Genomic DNA, 18,092 nt, shown 5'->3' with positions numbered 1-18,092 from the left:
AGTGCATCGAAGTCATGCAGTGTTGGACCATCCGCAGAGATGCGCAAGCGAGGGGGCGGGGACTAGGTTTTCCGCTTCAGTCAGCGGGGCATGGAGCTTGTTTATTTTCAGCTGACGAGTTACTTCTGCAGCCATTATTCTAGGCGCACGTATTAATTTTCGCTCATCTTTTTATTGGCGCACCGTGCGATCGTAATCTCAAAAACAGTCGCACTACCGAAATTCTCAGGCGCATGCGACCGTAATTCAGTCGCAGTCACGAGCCCTGCTTTTACAAATTATTTTAAGATAGTTTTTTGTTTTTACTGCTGAACATACTTTACTGTAGAATGTACTGCGGTAAAAACAAAAGTTTCAGTTAGAAAAAACCCAGCTTCTATAAACCAAAGTGGTCGTATTTAGTGTGACCTTCCTTTTACACTTAACATGTCTTTAATCCTTTTGTTCAGACAATATGACATTTTTGGCATTCGCTTTCGGATTTTTTATGCCAGGTTTCATTCAGCACATGCCAGATGTTTCTAATGGTTTTTGCTGCTTCTTGTCATGGGGTCAGGGGTCACACTAAAAGCTGACTTTAACCTTAAGAACCCATTTAGTTCTGTTTTTGTGTGTTTTTTAAGGCTGCGCACATATTTCCTGTATTTTCTTGTTGTATCTGAAGAAAAAAGACTGAGGAATAAATATGCACGTTCAATTCAACACTGCAAACACAACAAATCTAAAGGCCGCCTCAAACTTTTGCACAGTAGTGTAAATATTTATAGAAATATAGAATTAGAATTAAAAGTAATTATTTGTGGCTTAATTCATTTAAGCCCCAAGTAACCATTTGGTTTCCACAAATTTCCCTCAGAAACAAAAATCTGCTTTTGAACTTAAATACTGACTTGACATTTACCATGACAGTTAATGATACTGACTGATGTGAACTTATGATACCATTTTCAGTCTATATCAGATCATCCTATGTGAAACCATCTTTTACATAAATCTTCATCTCAGATCTGTGAGTTTGTTACATGTTTTATTTTGAGGGGATGAAAGGACTCAGGGACCTTCCTGTGTGGAGTTTGCATTTTCTCCCCATGTTTACGTGGGTTCTCCCTGGGTACTCATCCAGGGTGTACCCCACCTTTGCCCATAAGTAGCTGGGATAGGCTCCAGCGACCCCTGTGACCCTAGAAGAGAAAGTGGGTTCAAATGATGAATGAATGAATGAAAGGACTCATTAACAACTTCTAAAACTGTTACTAGTGGATGAGCCATCACCGCTGTGTCGACTCCTGTCTTTGTTCCCTTGGCTGTGATGCAGAGCTTTGTAATGGAGATTTTTCACTTGTTTTGAGATGTTTGTAGAACTCTGCTTTTGTGTACTAATTAAAATGGTTCAGTTCAACTTGAGGGTTGTTACATGTGTGGACAGTGAGAATGCTTCATTGTGTATTAATGATGGTGTCTGTGGACATTGTAGATGTGGTCTGTAGTTCCATGTTGTGTTGTAAATGTTCAGAACATTCTGTTCTCTGCAGTCGGCTGTTTAGGATGCTGCAGGAGGACCTCCCCAGGTTTGTGCTGACACACATACACACCTCCCATAATGAAACAGAGACACAGAACCTCAGAAACCACGGAAAAACTATGTTGACGTTTCTCTAACACTTTGGAGAGAAAATATATCACCTCTGATGGTTTAAAAAAAGCTAATTCATGGGCATTTTTATCCCTTAGTATAATATAAAAATTAAGAGCTCATTCATCGCCATCATCATCATGGTTTAAAGGTTTGACATTTCAGTGTAGTATTTAATATGATAACACAACACCTGTAGATTGAGGAACTGGTATTTTGTGTTTTGACCAAACCTGGAGCTGGTTTATTTAGTTTGTACCTGGTGAGCTGAACCTCTGGTCTGGATCATTGAACTCTGCTTCAAACAAGGGCTTTACAATCTGATATTTCCTGAGAGAAAGTTGAAGTTGTTTTTATTTTAAATTATTCACAAAATACACATAAACAAGAGAATATACCTGTAGTTTTATTTTTTATTTAGTGCTTGTTCTGTTCATTTTATTAAAGGTATCATTGCTATCTGAGTTTGTATACAATACATATGTAAAAGGTAGCAAGGAGGAATAGAATGAAATAAGGTGGTATATAAGGAAATAAGGATGTCAAAATGTATGGTTTCAAGATAAAAACAGACTTTTTTGTATTTTAGCTAAAAAATTTCAAAATCAAAGGATATTAGACACTGTGAATCATAGCATATAAAATCTTTTTCTCACCTACATGGACGGTGTCTCCTTCAGACTATAGTCCTCTACCACAGGCCTGGGAGCCTGAGGGTTCTGCACAGGATCTTAGCTGTTCCTAGGATTGCGCTCTTTTGGACAGAGATCTCTGATGTTGTTCCTGGTATCTGCTGGAGCCATCCTCTCAGCTTGGGGGTCACTGTCCCTAGTGCCCTGATCACTACTGGTACCACTGTTGCCTTCACACCCCACATTTTCTCTATCTCCTCTTTCAGCCCTTGGTATTTCTCCAGCTTCTCGTGCTCTTTCTTTCTGGTGTAGCTATCACTTGGGATTGCTACATCTATCACTACCACTGTTTTTCAATGTTTATCCACCACCACTATGTCTGGCTGATTGGCCATCACCATCTTGTCGGTCTGAATCTGGAAGTCCCAGAGGATCTTGGCTTATTTGTTCTCTGTCACCTTCGGGGGTGTCTCCCATCTTGACCCTGGGACCTCCAGTCCATACTCGGTACAGATGTTCCTATACACTATGCCCACTACCTGGTTATGCTGCTCCATGTATGCCTGCCCTACCACCCTGCTGTGATGTGCTGGACTGTCTCAGGGGCTTCTCTACACAGCCTACACCTGGGGTCTTGTCTGGTGTGGTAGACCTCTATTGCTCTGGTGTTCAGGGCCTGTTCTTGTGCAGCCATGAATAATGCCTCTGTGTTGTCTTTCAATCCAGCCTTTTCCAGCCACTGGTATGTTTTCTCGATATCAGCCACTTCCTCAGTTTGCTGGTGGTCCATGCCATGCAGGGGCTTGTCCTTCCATGATAGCCCCTCGGGCTCCTTGTCCTTACTGGGCCTTTGTTGCCTGAGGCATTCACTTATCATTTGGTCTTTGGGGGCCATCTTCTTGATATATTCCTGCAAGTTTGCCGTTTCCTCCTGGACAGTAGCTCTGACACTTACTCGTCCTCGGTCCCCTTCCTTTCGCTTTGTGTACAGCCTCAGGACGCTGGATTTAGGGTGAAACCCTCCATGCATGGTAAGGAGCTTTCTTGTCTTGATATCAGTGGCTTGTTTCTCTTCCAGTGGCCAGGACAGTATGCCAGCGGGGTATCTGATCACTGGTAGGGCATAGGTGTTAATGGCTTGGTTCTTATTTTCGCTGTTCAGCTGACTTTTCAGGACCAGCCTTACCCTCTGTAGGTATTTGGTTATGGCCGACCTCTGAGCTGCCTCCTCATGATCACCATTTGCCTGTGGGATCCCCAGGTATTTGTAACTGTCCTGCACGTCTGTAATGTTCCCTTCAGGTAGTTCAACCCCTTCAGTTGTGATCACCTTTCCTCTTCTAGATATCATCCGCCCACATTTATGTAGTCCAAATGACATCCCAATGTCTTTGCTGTAGATCTAAGTGAGGTGGATCAGAGAGTCAATGTCACGCTTATTCTTGGCATACAGCTTGATGTCATCCATGTAGAGGAGGTGGCTGATGGTTATTCCAGTTTGGATCTGGTACCCTATATATATATATATATATATATATATATATATATATATATATATATATATATATATATAAATAGTTTTATTGTCGTTTTCTGGTAAAAAAAAAAAAATAGAGGTAGACTGATATGGGTTTTTCTAAGGCTGATGCTGACACAGATTTTTTAAACTTGGTCAGTTGATGGCCAATATCTACAGCTGAATTTTGAGACTGATATTTAAGGCTGATTTTTTTTAACCTCCTGAGACCCAGGAAATGTCAGCAAAGTACCAGCTTTTTTTGTTTTTTATTAAATAAGTGCCTATATTGGAAACATCATGATGCAGCAGTTTTTTCAGATGCAGTTTTCAACATTTTTATGGAATGTCCTTTGTGGTGGACAGTTTTCTTTTTTTTTTTTTTGTATAAAGTTGTGAAACACTTGTCCACAAATGTGGGCAGAAAACCCATAGTTGGGTCTTAGGAGGTTAAAGCACATTGACCGTAAAATGCAACTAAAACACAGATAATTTAGATTTTTATGCAGCAATATAAATAAAATTATTAATACACGTACACATAGTACTCTTTTAACAGTTATTGACCTTCAAGTGCTGCCCACGCAGGTGCCTGTTCAAATATCTTTGAACATTTTTACTACTGATCAAATATCTGCTTTCAAAAACAAATTAAAGCCGATGGCCGATATTGAAAAAAATCAATACATCGGCCTCATATATCGGCGGGGTGATGCATATCAGTCTACCTCTAGTAAAAAATAATGAGATAAGTTTAGCTGCAATAAAGACAAACACTATTCATACACTCTACTACTGTCTGTCTGTCTGTCTGTCTGTCTGTCTGTCTAGATAGCTACCTAGGTTATACAATGATATGATACAATAATGACAGAGCACACACAGCATACAAGATCATGTCAATGTCATGAACAGTTTCTTCATGATAGTGGATGTATATGGGTCATTTCAGAATTGGGGGTACATTTCGCGTCTCCCAGATACACCCTTTTTTTTTCTCCCCAGACAAATCTTTATTGAATCAGTTTTTAATAATACTACTAATTGAATCAAACTTTAACATATAATAATGCTTTCTGTTTATTTTTGACAAAGTATACAGAAAATATTAGCCTAAGAAGTCCCACCACATCCATAATTGACTGTCTTCGGCTCAGGATTCATACATTGAACTTGAATTACAATGAAATAATTTAATATAATTTTCATTTTTTTGTGCTCACTCTAATAACATCAATAAAATCAATTGCACAGGATATCTATTTTCTGTATTATATGAAATTTCAGTATCAAATAAATATGTTTTTTGTCTATCTATACGTTCCGGTCAACTCATTATCTGTTATAAAACTCCATAAAAATCTCCAAAGCATTCATATAAAAACATGAGACCTGCATATTGTGATGTCACTTCCTCTGGCAGAAAACATGTTGAAGGCAGTAAGGTATATCATTTTTCTGCTCCCATTATTTTGTACAAAACGTTCAGGATACACCAATAGTAGATTAATTACTTGTTGACTCTGTTATTGTTAAATCATGGTGAATTAATCATGAAACCTTTAAAAACTAATGATATGATAAAATCTATAAAAATTCTATTTTTAGACATGCCATGTGGTATCTCATTTTAATCTAGCACATGAAGTTAAGGTAAAAAATGGAAGAAAATGCCAACTCTGTTATGTCAACTCTGTTAATGGTTTAATGATAACAGACACTTGACAGTGACTTAGAGTCAAATGCTCCTAATCTTATTTGAGTATTTTAAGGTATTTTACTTTTTAATATACACATATATTCACATTTATTATGGTTGCTGACTCATATACTATAAAGGGAACATCAGTACTATAACTTTCCAGTTTAAGGAAATTGAATCATATGTTGTAGGTAGATGAAGATGAAGCTGTCAGCAGCAGAAAGGCAACGGCAATACAGGGAAAGGCGAGATGTTGCCCCTGTAAGGAGAGCAGAAAATGCGCAAAAAGACAGATAGATGGAACAAAAGAAGAAGTGCAGGGCAGACAAGCAGAGAGGCTGATTTGAGTCAAAGGGAGCAAAGACAAAAACAGGTATTCAGCAGAGGTGCAGAGCAAGAAGACAGAGAATTTCAGAGATGACACCACCACCAAGTCCAGAACCAGACCCTGAACCACAGTTTTCCAGGTTAGATTAGTACCTGATTACATGACTACATAGGTCCATGACTTTATAATTATACTCTATAAAGTACCTGTACAGTAAGTCACAGATACATTGAGACACATGTTTTTTATTAGGGTTGTCTGTGATAGTATGTAACTGAACTGTCCAGTGTGTTGTGCCTTAAAGGCACATTCTGTAATTTATGCATGGCTTTAAATAAAGGCGCACTTTTAGCAACAGATTTTGGTAAAAAATTTGGACTTCTAGATGGGCAATGTTCTCTTTTTGTTCTCACCATAATTGATATGATGTCCACCATAACTCTAAAGACAAGCCTGTTTTGCTATTCCTTCTATCAAAACCTGTATCTCCTTTGTTTGATAATATGATTTCAAAATAGTTGTATAGTGCACCTTTAATCATAAATACTTATTTCTTGAAAAATATAACTCACTGATGAAGAAGTGAGACTTTAGGCTAGTTAGGCCATGTTCTCATAAGTTAGGCTAAGTCCTAACTTAAACTAAAGAAGAGTGAATGCGTCATATGATATCACAAATTGTGTCAGGAAAAATATTAAAATATATTAAAAATATATTAAATATTAAAAATCATCTCTCAGGCTCCGAGTGCCGGCTCCTGTACGGCTTGCACACCGGTGAGCTTGGAGGGCTTGATACGTGTGTGAAGCGGGGCTTTGAGGTCGGGGCACAGCTTGGTTCTGAGTTCTGTAAACGAAACTAGTTCCATGATCCGTAAACGGAGCTGGTTATGAGAACGGAAACAACTTCACGCTTCCCCGAGAGGTTTTCAGCAGCACAGGTAGAAGCAGATCCTGCCTGGATCAGGGACCACTGTTCCACTGACAGATAAACAGAGCCGAATTAAATTTTTTTCAGGAAACGGTATCTCATAAACTCAGAAAAACAGAGCAATTTTTTTTTTTTTTTTTTTTTCAGAAAACAGTATCTCATAAACTCAAAAAAAACAGCAATTTTTTGTTTTTTTTCAGAAAACAGTATCTCATAAATTCAGAAAAACAGTGCAGATTTTTTTTAAACTTATTTTTTCTCGTAATTACGAAATAATTATCTCGTAAATTCAGAAAAACAGAGCCAAATTTAATTTTTTGTGAGAATGCAATACACTTTCGTACATAATACCTCTAAGGAAAAACAGTGTTTTAAATTGTGTGACATTTGTAAATTTTATGTACTGTACCCAATTTGTCTGCAACAGAGTTGACAAATTTTTCTGCAACTACATTGTTTTTCATATTAAAAGTTTTAAATGTTATAGGTTTAAGCTCAGCAAACACTAGAAAAGTTAAATTTAAAGTGTGTTCTATGAAATAAAAAAGTTTAAAGAAAAAAGAAACACTTCCAATTTTTGTTTTCTTTCTCCATGTGAAATGTACCCACAATTCTGAAATGACCCTTATGATTCAACTTGTGTTTTTTGCTTAGCTATAAAATATTTTAAATACAATGTATAACAAAATACACATTTACATAAGATGTGTCTCCACCTCAGCTGAAACTTCCTCCTAACTCTAATTCAATCAGTGTTTCATTGACTACAGCAGATTCTCTGGAGGCCCTAAATGTGTCCTGGTTTCTCCTCTCTCTGCTGTAAAAAGGATTTTCAGACAGAATTAAACTTGAAAACTTCCACATTAGAAGAATCCCAAGTGTCAGATCTCTGCACTGCTTTGTGTTTCATCCACACAGACACACACATTTTCTCCATCTTCCAGCAGAATTCCTTTTTTCCTGACATTCTCCCAGTGCAGATGCACCGTCACAGCACAGTAACATGAAACTCTGTCTTTACAGGTTTAAATATTTATTATAAAACTGCAGCTCAAGCCTGCAGCAGTTTAATTCTAAAATATTAGAGCTGCTATGTTAGCTTTTTGAAGGTGGACAAACACATTGGCTTTTCAGAGGCTGTGAGTTAAATGGAAACTGTTCTTTACATTTAGGGGTTTGTTAATTTTTGAGCTTTGGAGGCAGATGTCAGAACTTTGGAAAAAGTCCGACTGATCCCCCCTTCAGCTGCCTTCACCTTTAAGTGAAACACAGACCAACGCAGGGAAAGATTGAATGTGAACTGATCAGTCCAACTGGTCATGTGATGCACTGCCCTCTGCAGTGTTAGCAATTTATCTTAGTTGGTTTTGTTCATTTCCTGTTTTATTTTGGTGAGGGGTTTTGTTCGCTTGTGTGCACTGTGTCTGTCTTGTCTGCGTCCTCCCTTATTCCCTTGATTGTCTGCACCTGGGGCTCATTATCTCTCTTCCTTTCTATACCATCCTCTCCTCGTGTCTGCTGTCAGTGCGTCTTTCATGCCACGTCAAGATCTCCCTGGACCTTCTCCTGTGTTGCCTTGTCTCGGTCTTATTATAAGTTTATTGATACCACGATTGTGAAGACATTTTTGTTATTTTTTGATACCATGATCGTGAAGACATTTTTGTTATGTTTTGATACCATGATTGTGAAGACCTTTTTGTTAATTTTTGATACCATGATTGTGAAAACATTTTTGTTATTTTTTGATACCATGATTGTGAAGACCTTTTTGTTAATTTTTGATACCATGATTGTGAAAACATTTTTGTTATTTTTTGATACCATGATTGTGAAGACCTTTTTGTTTTTCGATACCTCATTTGAGAAGACCTTTTTGTTAATTTTTAAGGGTACACCGATTCCAATACGAGTATTGGGTATTGGCTCCGATACTCAGTGTGTGTACTCATATTTGTACTCGTAAAAGTAATCCGATACAAATGCACCGATACCACTTACGGCTGTGCGACATTCACTGTTCAGTGCAGCAGGTACGCGGCGGTGGAATAATTTGTGGGGAGTGTGAAGAGTGTGGGCATTTTTCAAAATAAATGACGGTGATAAAAGTAACGCTGACTGCAAGTAACATTGAAGACACAGACAGATACAGACGCGGCGCTCTGTCCGTCCTCTGCGTACATTCCATCCGTTTTCCAGGTGCTGGCAGATGCATACCCAGATGGAGAGGGGTACGGAGCAGTGTGGACCACCGCCAGCAGAAGTGAAAACAAAACTTATGGCTCATTTCTCTTTTCTCTACCTGCTGAAGCTGAGCTGTTAAACCTTACGAGTGAAAACGCTGCAATATTAGTATCACATTAGTGTTTCCTCTGTCATCTCCATGTCCGTTGTTACTGACCCTCTTCTTCTTCTTCTCAAAAAACTTTCCTTTTTTTCGTGGTATTTGTCCAGTATGTTTAATTAAGAGCAGCGCTCCCTGGTGGATTAATTGAGAAACGCTCATTCCAACACATGATATGTCAGTAGCAGCACCTTGTTCCAGTCAGACGAATGACAACGACAATAAAGCACATTTACAAAAGGAACTAAGAACTGGAATGGGATTATTAAGTACCGGCAAGTATCGGCAAGTACTCAAATGTAAGTACTCATACTCGATCTGGAAAAAAGTGGTATCGGTACGTCCCTATTCATTTTTGATACCTTGTTTGAGAAGACTTTTTTATTAGTTTTGATTCCACATTTGTGAAGATATTTTTGTTCCTTTATTTTTTGAGTAAATAAATACTCAGACTAAGTTCCACCTGTCTCAATCCCGTGCATTTGGGTCCAAGCCTTGTGAAATCATAATAGATCACTGAACTTTGCAGGAAGTGAAGTTATAAGGCGAGGTCCAAGTCTTGCTTTACTTTGTTTTGTTGGTGACCTTTTTATGGTGCAAGTTTGTAAAAGGGTTAAATGTTTTAGGAAGTAAAAAAGAAACATAAATGGTAAAGCGTAAATGAGATAGTGACAGAAATATTAAACAGGAAGAGGTTCAGTCCAAGCATCAGAAAGGAGAAGAACAGGGATTTCAGTGACTTTGAGACATGGTGGTCGAGCACCAACTAATGCTAATCTGCTGGGATTTTCACCCACAGCAATCTGTAGGCTTTACTGAGAATGGTCTGAAAAAGAGAACATATCCAGTGGGCGGTTATATAGAAAGGCAACAGCAAGTCAAATAACCAGTGGGTGTAGCTGAACCTGTTGAAAGAAAAGCACAGAACATTGAACGTTTGAAGATGGGCTTCAGCAGCAGTATATGCGCTCAGCGGCCACTTTATTAGGTACACCTCATATTAGCAGCATGTACCTAATAAAGTGGCCAGTGAGTGTATAGTGCATTATGCTTTAATAACAGCATTTAAAAAAACAAAACAACTAACATACACATTCCTACATATTATAGCAGATTTATCAGAAATTATTGTGGTGGATTAAATATTGTTTCACAAATCACTTAAAGAAATCACAAATTATATCCAAAGTCCTGTACATAAATAAACAACAACAAATGATGATGATTTGAGATGAATTAGATAAAAACTATCATAAATAAGATTCAAGAATATGAAGCGCAATAAAATGCACAACATCAATCATGGTTCATTTTGTAAAAAAATATTGAATTAAAAGTTAAAAGACCTGATTAATTCTTTGAAATGTAGATTTAATTAATTATTTCAGCTTTAACAATAAAAATAGATCTGATGTGGCCTGATGATGTTATGTAACATAAAATCCCGTAAACTGACGTGTGCATTTGTCTCCATTTATTATGTATGATAAGTTTTCAGACTGACAGATGTGCAGCTCTATGTCTCTCGCCCTCCCTTTCTCTCTCTCTCTTTCCCTCTCTCTCCTGGCAGCGGATTGAAGCGAGCAAGAGAGGAAAACATTAACGGCAGGAGGAGGCACAGCGGGAGGATTCAGAGAGGAGGAGGAGGAGGAGGAGTAGGGCGTCTGACGGAGAGGACAGTATTTATAGAGAGAGAGAGAGAGAGGGAGAGAGAGAAAGAGAGGGAGAGAGAGGGAGAAGGAAACCAGACACAAAAAGAGACAAAGAGGAGGAGAGGGCGAGCCAGAGACGATGCTGAGGAGGAAGAGAAGCGTTTCATTCGGAGGGTTTGGATGGTAAGAGCATGTGTGTGTGTGTCCGTCCTTTGGTAAGACAGTGAGCTGCATGATCTCGTCACTTCTCGTACTCTCACACTTTGAGGGCTTTGAGTTCATTTCCAGTCTGATCTGCACTGAAGTGACGTCACACATAGACATCATGCCAACATCCACCTGCCGTCTTTATTCACTCGCCTTCTTCAGCTGCTCTGGGATGTGCAGAAAACAAAACAAGGCTGAGGTTAAGATTCGACTGGTTTTGATGGAGTTTTCAAAGGGAACTTCTCCTGTCTCTGGTTCGTTTTGTTCATTTCCACTCGACTAAACGGAAAACTTTCACTGCTGCTGTTAATAAGCAACTCTGATTCAAATATTCAGGTTATTTTTAACGTTATACGCCCTGGTGTCTGACTGGCTGAATGAAAAAAAAAAACTTCCACAGTAAACCTTAAGTCAATGCAAGACTGTCTTTATCATGGAGAGGTTTAGGTTTTCATTCAACACCTAAATCCAAATGAGTGTAAAAAAGACACTTGTCCCATTGGTGGCCTCATGTGTCCTATTTGATGACTACTGAAACAGCTACAATTGTAAAAATAATCATGTACTAATTAAATGATGTTAGTTGCTCAGTAGTATCTTCCATGGTGTGTTATGGCCCCTTGAGCTACGTTGTGAGTAGGAAAAAACCTCGCTGAGAATAAAGTCATAAATGTACAACAAAAAACTTACAAATAATGAGAAAGCTCTCAAATATTGTCTGAATTTATGACATCAATCATTTCCTACAAAAATTCAAAGAATACCAAAACCATGTTAGGAAACAATGTCCAGCAAAGCTCATCAGTGTAAGAAACAGTATGTGTTTGTCTGTAGTTTTCAGAAAGTTAAACATCAAATACATGAATGATATTTGTCGATTTAAAACATAACTTTGGAAGAAAAATCTTTGTTAATATCTGACTGTGAAAATACTACGTTATCTACACATCCAAATACCACCTTTAGTCTAAATAAAATACTACATTACTGTACTGTTTTTATGCTAAACTAAGCAGTAATTAAAGATTTTTTCAATGAACTAAATGTATACTTAATGGTACTTAGCACCAAATAGAATTGTACAGTTACTACACTAAATTAAATGGTACTTAATTGTTTTTATGCAAAACCAAACATTAGTATCAGGTTTTTACACTAAACTAAATGGTATTGTTCTACTTTACCCCACACTTAATGCTTTTTTTTTTCATAACACGCAATTATTTCAAGGCTCTTCACAAATTATTAATTATTAACAAAACCTCCCAGGTTAGGCCCACGGCAAAGAGGCAAAACACCCGTTACACAAGAAAACACCTCAGACAGACCCTAGGGGTGGGAATAGGAGAAAAGAAGAGAAAAAGAAAAATCAAGAACAAAAACACAGGGCTTTATTATCTTTACACTAAATTAAATAATACTTTACTATGACTTTAATCGCTTGTAAAATTATGTTTTAAATTGACAAATATTAGTTGATGGAATAATTCAGACAGGATAAAAAAAAATTGTTTGTTTCTCTGCATTGAATGCGATACCTGTTTTATCGGAGGTCAGGTCCCACTTCACCTCACTATAATGAGGCAATAAAATGAGACAGTTCATGAATTAATCACTATACATGGACCAGCTGCAGAATGGAAACAGTTTTTATTGTGTAAAGTGCAGAAATAGACATTCCAACAACCTACTTCTCACTCAAAGCATGAATCATATTAATTGTTACTGTATAAAGTTCTGTAAGTCACAACCAATAATAGTCTGGTCTAAACTCACACACCACAGAACTCTGTAGAGCCTCGAATAGAACCAACTGTATTATATAATGTTATATCTACTGAAGCATTACAACTGCTGTTTCAGTCATACCACTGGATAGAAATACACTGCCTGGCCAAAAAACAAGTCTCACACGCAATATTTGACTACACCACCTTTGGTTTTGATTACAGGAGGCATTCACTGTCACATCTTTTTTGCCATATAATGCTTTTGTAGTGTCACAATAAGGTTCATAATATTTTTCCATCCATAGTTGCATGAATTTTTTTTATTTTTGATGATGGAGAATGGGACCGCTGCATTAAGTCTTCATCACATCCCAAATGAGAGTCTGGACTTTATGGAGGATAATCTATGTGTGAAAATGACGTCTCATTCTCCATGAACCATTCTGTCACAAGCCTGATGACCCTGGTCAATACTGGCATTGTCCACTCTTTTTGACGTTAGAGACATGAGGACACTTAGTACAGTTAAGAGTTAAATAACCTGTTACAGCTGAACCATTATTTATTTATTTATTTATCTATTTATTTGTTTATTTCAAACATGCAAAGAAACAAAATAAAACAAAACAAAGCAAATTAAAACAAAAGCAAAACTAGAAAAGCACCCGCAGAGTGCAGACCTCTGCCAAGGCAGATCTGCCCCCCCCCAATCACCACCAAAATTTAATCATTTGTTCCTTGTGCCAGTATCAACATTTCCTGAAAATTTCATGAAAATCCATCCATAACTTTTTGAGTTATATTGCTAACTAACTAACTAACCAACAAACAAACAAACCTTTGCAAAAACGTAAGGTAACAAGATATTGTCATAAGCTACGAGTGTATCAAATTGGAGGCTAATGGGAGTCGTTCTGAATTTTTTATGAATTTTCAGAAATTGCTCAATGATGAGAGATAGGAAAATTTGAGATTTTGTGACCTTGCTGTGACCTTGAACTTTGGCCTACTTGGCCCAAAATTTAATGGGTTCATCCCAGGACCTAGGCCTATCTGTGGATAGAATTTGGTAAAGATGGTTGTAATAGTTTCCCCGTAAAGTTGCTAGCAAACAAACAAACAAACACACAAACAAATAAGAAAAGCACTCAGAGAGCGCAGACCTCCGCTAACACAGATCTGCCCCCCCGATCACCACCAAAATTTAATCATTTCTTCCTTGTGCCAGTATCAATATTTCCTGAAAATTTAATGAAAATCCGTCCATAACTTTTTGAGTTATCTTGCTAACAAACAAACAAACAAACAAACACGCACGCACATGGTAATAACATTTAAATGAACAGAATCTATCTTCAAGTACATACAAATCTGAGTTTTGCGTGGTCAAAAAGGAGTAGGAAGAAGTGTAAACTTATTTAATCCTACCCCTCAAGTGCTTTTACACCTTTATCACTAACTTAATACAACAATCAAATAATACATTTTTCCTAATTTTAGCATCGAACCACAACAAATACATAATGGAGTAATTGAATTATACACAACCATATGTTCATGGCAGTACAGTCATTCAAACACATTCAACAATTCAACAGTTGTCTTCAATAATAACAGCATATTTATCAATACAACATCATCCATAAACAAACAGCCCTCATTGTCATTATTAAATACTGTACCTCTCAAGAATCAATTATTTATATCTTTTTTTAAACTGAATTATGTTTGATATTTGTTTTATCTCCACACACAGTTTGTTCCACAATTTTACTCCACAGATGGTGATACAGAAACCACTGCAGTACTTACCCATGGAAGGATCTGAACGATTTGCTTAGTTAAGTCTAGTGAATGTCTCCTGTAATCAAAACCAAAGGTGGTGCAGTGAAAAACTGCATGTGTGACTTTTTTTTTTAGCCTGGCAGTGAGTGTATATGAAAACTTTGTAAATTTAAGTTCAGCTTCCAAACAAATTGAAGGGAATATTTTTTTTATGTTACTAGTTTTAACCTGCTGAGCTGTTCTGGTGTCAGGGTGATGTTCCCTTAAGGGTGGATGAGTTCAGATCCAGATCCATTCCCTCTAGATCTTGCATGCTCTGAGTTCGACATAATGTACATACAGTATTTGTATATGTATGTGTATGTATGTATGTATGTATGTATCTGAAAATTTTACCGATATGATAGCTCCTGAGGTGAAAATGGTCACATGTTTCAACCCCAATTATTTCTCCTTGGTTGGAATAAATCTATTGTTTCTGCTCATGTTTGCTCCACATGGGGGAAATTTCCAAGAGGGATACAAATATATGACTTCACTGATGGAACTACTCTAAGATTTACTGATACTTGAATGATTTGATGGTTGAAAGGTAAAAAAAAAAATAGTGGACTCATCTGTACTGTCTGACTGAAGTTTTACAATTCCACTGTGTTGTAAAAATGTATATAGTCTTTAAAGTTTTTCTTCTTCTTCTTCTTCTTCTTCTTCTTCTTCTTCTTCTTCTTCTTCTTCTTCTTCTATCGTTTTTTTGTTTCTTTATGCATGCACACTTTTTCTTGCACTTCATTCTATTGCTGCTTTGAGTGTTGAATATCCCTGGGATCAATAAAGTCTAATCTAATCCGATATAATATAATATAATATAATATAATATAATATAATATAATATAATATAATATAATATAATCCAATCCAATCCAATGTAATGTAATGGTATCTAATGTAATGTAATGTAATCTAATCTAATCTAATCTAATCCAATGTAATCTAATCTAATCTAATCTAGTCTAATCTAGTTTAGTCTAGTGAACTAGTTCCTGAAATCATCCACCTGTTGTTTCTCGCATGTACGTAATGTCACAGGTTAATAATTGGATAGAATACTCTTAGAAGTATTCACTCTCTTTAGATAACTGTAGAGATGTATTCTCATTTGAACCTTAAAGATGTTTTTTGGATGTTCTCACTGGCGATGATTCCATTTATGAAAGCAATAAAAGGCGGAAACATCCAATGGGGTGAATATTTGACGCCGGCGCTGTACGTCTGATTGGACAGAATCAGACAAACTCTTCAGAGCTGAGCAGACCCGCCGCTGCCTCGTCTCTCGTCTCGTCTCACTAATTCTCAGTCGGCCTGTCAGGACTCCCTGTGACCAGAATACACAAGTGTGTGTGTGTGTGTGTGTGTGTGTGTGTATGGAAAGTTACACAAGCCTCCTTTTCAATCATTCACTCTTTCTTCCATGCATCCTTCTTTCCTACTTCACACATTCATTTCTATTCTGTACTCTCTATTTTCCTTCCATACATCCTTGTTTCCTTCTTCACATTTATTCTTATATCTCCTTGTTTCCTTCCCTTGTATCATTCTTAGAGCTCTTGTTTCCTCTCATTCCTGTTTGTTTCCTTCTGTGCATCCTTTTTTCTGCACCCGTCTCCTTCTTTATCCCTCTGCACGTCTTTGTTTCCTTCTTCTCACACTTTTTTCTTTCTATATCTCCTTACTTCCTTCTCTACTTCCTTGTTACTTTCCTCAACACTCCCTTACATCTGTCTTTCCATCCACACCTCCTTGTTTCCTTCTATACCTCCTTATTTCTTTCCATACCTCCTGTTACCTTTTACATTCTTATTTTCTTCCATTACTCATTATTTCTCTCTGCACTTCTTTGTTTCCTTCATATCTCCTTATTTCCTTCCATAATTTCCCATTTCCCTCCTCACAGCCTTATTTCCTCCAAAATTATCTTGTTTCCTTCTATACCTCCTCAGTTCCTTCCGTACCCCTCATATCTTTCCACACCTCCTTTTTACCTTCCTTACCTCTTCGTTTCACTCACCACTTCCTATTTTCCTTCCGTACGTCCTTATTTCCTTCTGCACCTCCTTGTTTACTTCCACGCCTCTTTATTTCCCTCCATACCTTCTTGTTTCCTTTATAGCTCCTTATGTCCTTCAACAACCTCCTTGTTTCCTGCCATAACTCCCTCTTTCTTTCCATACCTCTTTATTCTCTCCCACTCCTTTGTTTCCTTCCACATCTGTTATATCTTTCAATACCTCCGTGTTTCCCTCAGTATTTTTTTGTTTAATTCTACACCTCCTCGTTTCCTTTCATACCTCCTTGTTTCCTTCTATACCTCCTTATTTCTTTCCATACCTCCTGTTACCTTTTACATTCTTATTTTTTTCCATTACTCATTATTTCTCTCTGCACTTCTTTGTTTCCTTCATATCTCCTTATTTCCTTCCATAATTTCCCATTTCCCTCTTCACCTCCTTATTTCCTCCAAAATTATCTTGTTTCCTTCAATACCTCCTCGATTCCTTCCGTACCCCTCATATCTTTCCACACCTCCTTTTTACCTTCCATACCTCTTTATTCCTGCCCACTCCTTTGTTTCCTTCCACAGCTGTTATATCTTTCAATACCTCCATGTTTCTCCTCAATATTTTTTTGTTTAATTCTACACCTCCTTGTTTCCTTTCATACCTCCTTATTTCCTTCTACACCTCCTTGTTTCCTTCCATAACTAACTATCGTCCTCCACACCTTCATATTTACTTCCACACCTCCTTGTTTCTTTCTGTATGTCTTTGTTTCAGTCCTATACACCTTTATATCTCTCCCTCTGTGTTTTCTTATTGTTTTCTCTTTGCATTAATTTTTAAAAATGCCATTAAGTCTTTCTTGTCTTTCCTCCTTTTTTCTTTCAGAACTAATAAATGTACAGATTTATGTCCCTTGCAGTGTCCCTGTCGTTCTCCCAGTGTCTAATAAATACAGTTGCAGTATTTAATAATGTACGAGGAGCCTCAGGGTAGAAAAAGAACAGTTCATATGAAACCCGCTCCACCCCTCCTTGGTTTCATTTAATCCTACAAAATAACCCAACCTCAGCACTCCTCACTTCACCCTGGTATTGTTATTATTCTACTTATGAATATTGAGCATGGGGTGTGTTTTAAGTGGGATTCATTATAAATTCATGTTAGTCTGCGTTAACTGAAATTCTGACTTGAAGGCATGTCTGTGACATCACATACATGTGAGCCAATCAGGATTTAGCATGACATATTACATGGTACGTATGTGGTATTAGTGAGGAAATCACCTGGATAGCGCCAAAGCTAATTGGACTTCTTACCTGTTTGGTGGTCATGAGGTCACATTATTTGTCCATTCCATGATTAATTATATATTTTAAAAAATGGGTGGAGGGATGCTGTTTAAGCTAAATTTAACCTGGTGTAGTTCAGGTTGTATTTTAACCGCATACTAAAAAAACTGAAAATGAAATGAGGTGTCTCAAAATACAAACTCAAGGCAGTCCAAACTATGATTTTGATTGTATGATTATGACATAACCAGTAACAAAGAGCTGACAGCAAGATGAAAATATTAAAA

General features: G+C 37.3%; 1 protein-coding gene across 3 annotated transcripts in view; it reads left to right on the top strand.

The window, feature by feature from the left end:
- Positions 1–10,764: 10,764 nt before the first annotated feature.
- The window catches only part of LOC115432884 (rap1 GTPase-activating protein 2-like), a 66,634-nt gene continuing 59,306 nt past the window's right edge, over positions 10,765–18,092 (top strand). For all 3 annotated transcript variants that reach the window (XM_030153958.1, XM_030153957.1, XM_030153956.1), the window contains exon 1: positions 10,765–10,920. In XM_030153958.1, the coding sequence (XP_030009818.1) occupies positions 10,877–10,920 (44 nt within the window). In that variant the 5' untranslated portion in view covers positions 10,765–10,876. The remainder of the gene's footprint in view (positions 10,921–18,092) is intronic.

This window comes from Sphaeramia orbicularis, chromosome 14 (genome assembly GCF_902148855.1).
Source record: "Sphaeramia orbicularis chromosome 14, fSphaOr1.1, whole genome shotgun sequence".
NCBI lineage: Eukaryota > Metazoa > Chordata > Actinopteri > Kurtiformes > Apogonidae > Sphaeramia > Sphaeramia orbicularis.
Note: the sequence above shows the minus strand (reverse complement) of the source record. Positions and strands in the feature narration are given on the sequence as shown.